At 54.8% G+C, this 4409-nt stretch overlaps 1 protein-coding gene across 1 annotated transcript; it reads left to right on the top strand.

Annotated features, from left to right (window-relative positions):
- The first annotated feature begins 3167 nt into the window (after window positions 1–3167).
- Window positions 3168–4380, top strand: LOC113962068 (olfactory receptor 51G2-like). The gene has a single exon (XM_027672880.1). It carries the CDS (start codon window positions 3294–3296, stop codon window positions 4266–4268), a length of 975 nt encoding a protein of 324 aa, XP_027528681.1. The 5' UTR covers window positions 3168–3293; the 3' UTR covers window positions 4269–4380.
- Window positions 4381–4409: the final 29 nt, after the last annotated feature.

Genomic DNA, 4409 nt, shown 5'->3' with positions numbered 1-4409 from the left:
TCCTCCTGGGAAAGGAGCAGATTTGTGAGTCTCATCCTCCCCGGCCCCGGCTCCCAGGGCTCTGCTCCTGCCCACGCTGACGAGAACCCTTAAAGCACCAGCACTTTGAGTTATTGGTGAAAATCGGGGCCGGGGATGGGCAGGAAATCGGGAGGTGGCTTTTGAGGGCTGGAAAAGCAGGGACAGCTCCGTGTCCTTCATGAAGCTTCTGCCTTGGTGCCCGACCCCTTCCCCCGGGCGGGCTGGGGTGGTCCTGGGGAGCAGCAGCACCTCGGGCACTGAGCAGGGGCACAGCCAGGATGCCACAGTCACCTCCCAGGGGCTGCCAGGAATCTTTAACTCGATATCCTCCAGGAACTGGAGGTTTGCTTCCTCCTCAGGGCTTGGCTGCAGTGAGGAAGGTGCAATTGCCATCCCATGATGGTCTGCTGGGAGATCTTTTCTGACCTAACTGATGGTCATTGTGTGATTCTGTGAGAGATGTGTGTCCCCTGAGTTGTGCTGTGTTATCTATACACATATAAATGTACATGCACATGAACCAGCATGTGTGGTTGTTTATCTTTTTTACACGTTATATGTGTGTATATTTATCTACAGCATTTATAGACACACACAAAACGTGGAGGGGTAAAACCATCTTGGAGTGGGATCCGTGTTGGAGCACAGAACAAACCAGAGCAGCTCAGAGAGGAGCAGAGGGAACAAATCCTGTTTCAGAGTAGCTTCTGTGGTGTGGTGGAGTTGCTGGTGTCTGACAAAGTCAGGTTTAAGAGGGGGTTTTCTTGTAGGAGGAGCCTCCCCTACAGACCCAGGGGGTTCTCACCGGTCCTTTCTTTCCCACTGTACTCCAACAGTGTCTCCCCTTTATCCGCCTCCATATTCCTGGAAAACTGTTGCATCTCAGTGTCTTTGAGAGCTCTGGACCCCTGCCAGAAGCTGCTCTTGGAGCTGCCCTTGGGGACAGTCAGGCAGACACACAGGCCTGGAGTTTTTTGGAATTTTTTAGGTTTTTAACCCGGCCCCCAGATGAGACTGAACTGCAGGAGGTGGCAGGTTGATTTCACTGCTCAGATCACGGAATTATGGAATGGTTTGGGTTGGAGGGACCTCAAAGCCCACCCAGTGCCACCCTCTGCCATGGGCAGGGACACCTTCCACCAGCCCAGGTTGCTCCAAGCCCCGTCCAACCTGGCCTTGGACACTTCCAGGGATCCAGGGGCAGCCACAGCTTCTCTGGGCAACCTGGGCCAGGGCCTCCCCACCCTGCAGACGGTGTTGGGTCAAGGTGATTCCTGATACCAACGAGTGTCTTTGCCCTGCCTGGAGGGAAGTAAATGGCTTAGGATTTTCCCCAGTTCCCATAATTTACATGTTGCTTTTGCCTTGGAGCAGGAAGACGTTTGTCCTTGCTAAGCTTTGGGATTTATTGTCACGTTAGTCTCTCAAACTGAGACTCTAATGAAGCAAAATCATATTAGGGCCCTAATAAATGCGTCATGGAAGAGCTGTGTGTTATTCAAAGCTGAGCTGGGTTACATTTAACCCTCTGGCTCTCAGATCAGACCCTCTGTGACCTGCGTGTTTCACATCCCACACAAGGTGTGGAAAGACTGAAGCCACAAATACTTCTTCCCTTTAATTAGCTCTTGTTTTGCACATTTGCTGCTTTCTTCCACCCACCCAGCGAGTCCTTCTGTCACTGAGGGGGCCTGGGGACCCCGACAGCCTCTCCAGCATCTCTGTCGGGCGCTTTGTCACGTAGGTGTAGGAACCTGGAACGTGTGAGGCTCAGAGGTTTGCTGGATAATTCAGGTTGGAGACACTTGAGGAGATCTCTGGTCCAACATCAGCCTCCAGACAGGGCCAGCTGTGAGGTCAGACAGGGCTGTTCATGGCTGTGACCAGCTGGGTCTTGAAAACTTCTGAGGATGGAGATGTGCAGCCTCTGGACAACCTGCTCCAGTGCCTGATGGGGAAACATTTCTCATTTTATCCCGTCTAAACCCCCCTTGTTTCAACTTATACCTGTTGTCTCTCATCCTCCTGCCACGCTCTGCTCTGAAGAGCCTGGTGCAGCCTCCTTGGTGCCTCCCAGGAGGTAGGGGAAGGTTGGTGGTGAATCCCTGCACATCTTCCCCTCTCCAAGCTGAACAAGCCTCTCTCCTTGGTCTTTCTCCTTTGTTTCTTACTCCAACCCCACCCATCCCAGCAGGCTCCTGCTGAACTCCCCAGAGCTGGATTTCCATAAAGGCTTCACTCACCTCCTGCTCTTGATCCCTGTGTAGAACCCCCACCATTTCCCACGTGCCCCTGCCCTCCAATCCAGACCCAGAGACTTTCCCTGGATCCTCCCCAGGGCTCTGAACCTGCAGCATCTTGTGCTTTGCCTTGTGTTTGCTTGTTACTGCAACATCTTCTGCTTTGCCTTGTTTTGCTTCTTACTGATGAATTCACAGGCCCCACCCAGGTGGGGTTTTGCTCATCTCTTTCTCTGCCCGTGGCAGTGGGATTGTGAAAGGAGCAGCAGCTTGGGTGTGAGAGCCACTGGAAATCCTCCTTCCCATGGGGCCCAGCCTCTGAACCGAGAGCAGGAGGGACTGAGTGCCCAATTCCCTGGTACATTTTACATCATGGAACCCCAGAATGGTTTGGGATGGAAGGGACCTCAAAGCCCATCCAGTGCCACCCCTGCCATGGGTAGGGACACCTTCCACCAGCCCAGGTTGCTCCAAGCCCCGTCCAACCTGGCCTTGGACACTTCCAGGGATCCAGGGGCAGCCACAGCTTCTCTGGGCAAGAAATTTTGCATTTGTTTCCAAGGTTGATTCCTAAATAAGAAGTATCAGAGTTAAAATGTCACCATTTTTTCACCCAGTTGTCATCAAAAAGAAGCCTTGGCAGAGCAGCTTGGTCCTGGCTGGGATGGTCACAGAAAAGGCATTTGCCCACTCAACAAAGCATCTCAAGCTCTGGAATCTGGGGACAACTGTGGAGCAGTGCTGCTCACCAGGAAGGTTTTCTCTTCCATTCTGAAGTTTTTATTTTTTTTTCTTTTTCAAGGAAAAATGTCCATCCATCTCCTTCATTCTAGAGTTTAATGGCTAAACAGGAGTGCAGTCACGTTGGACACTGTGGTAACTGTGCCATGTCCAAACAGGACGTGGGTGCCTGCCCAGGCTGGAGGGGAGGTGGAGGGATGTGCAGCCTCTCTATTCAGTGCAGAGCCCGACTACCCGGAGTGTGTGTTGTTGGTGTGTTTTAGGTCTAGTCCATGCCAGAGCTGAGCTGGGATGGAGCGGGACTCACGCACCACGTGGGAGTTCAATGGCTCCTTCCACCAGCCTTCAGCTTTCCTCATGCTGGGCATCCCGGGCCTGGAAGCCCTTCACCCCTGGATCTCCATCCCTTTCTGTGCCCTCTACCTCGTTGCTCTCTTGGGGAACTGCCTGATCCTGTTCGTCATCGGGAGGACCCAGAGCCTCCACGAGCCCATGTACTACTTCCTGTGCATGCTGGCGGTGACCGACCTGGGCCTGGCGCTGTGCACCCTGCCCACCACGCTGGGGCTGCTCTGGTTCGACCTGCGCAGGATCGGCTTCGACGCCTGCCTGGCCCAGATGTACTTCATCCACATCCTGTCCTTCATCGAGTCCTCCGTGCTCCTGGCCATGGCCTTCGACCGCTTCATCGCCATCTCCCGCCCCCTGAGGCACCCCTCCATCCTCACCAGGGCCACCGTGGCAAAGATAGGCCTGGCCATCGTGCTCAGGGGGATGGTCTCCCTGCTCCCCATCCCCTTCCTGCTCAAGAGACTGACCTACTGCGGGAGGACGGAGCTGTCCCACTCCTTCTGCTTCCACCCCGACATCATGAACCTGGCCTGCGCGGACATAAAGGTCAACGTCTTCTACGGCATGGTCATCCTCTTGTCCACGGTGGGGATGGACTTCATCTTCATCGTGCTGTCCTACATCCTCATCATCAGAACCGTCCTCAGCCTGGCCACCAGGGAGGAGTGTCTGAGGGCCCTGAACACGTGCGTGTCCCACATCTGCGCTGTCCTGGTGTTCTTCATCCCCATGATCGGCCTGTCCATGATCCACCGCTTCGGGAAGGGCGTCCCCCCTCTGGTGAACACTCTGGTGGCCTACACCTACCTCATCATCCCCCCCGCCCTGAACCCCATCATCTACAGCATCAAATCCAGCCACATCCGGGGGGCTTTGCTCAGGGCCCTGCGCAGGAGCAGCGGGGCTGCCTGGTAGCTGCCCCCTCCAGCTCTGCCACAAAGTGCTGGGGGACTGGTTTCTCAGTCAGGGACAGCAGACTGGTGTCTTGGTCAGACCTGGTTCACTGGTTTCTTGGTCAGAGCTGCTGGACTGGTTTCCTGGTCAGAGCTCTTGGAC

This window comes from Neopelma chrysocephalum, unplaced genomic scaffold (genome assembly GCF_003984885.1).
Source record: "Neopelma chrysocephalum unplaced genomic scaffold, ASM398488v2 Primary Assembly neopelma1_102451, whole genome shotgun sequence".
Classification (NCBI taxonomy): Eukaryota; Metazoa; Chordata; class Aves; order Passeriformes; family Pipridae; genus Neopelma; species Neopelma chrysocephalum.
The sequence above is the reverse complement of the archived record's forward strand: the minus strand, read 5'-3'. Positions and strand labels throughout refer to the sequence as shown.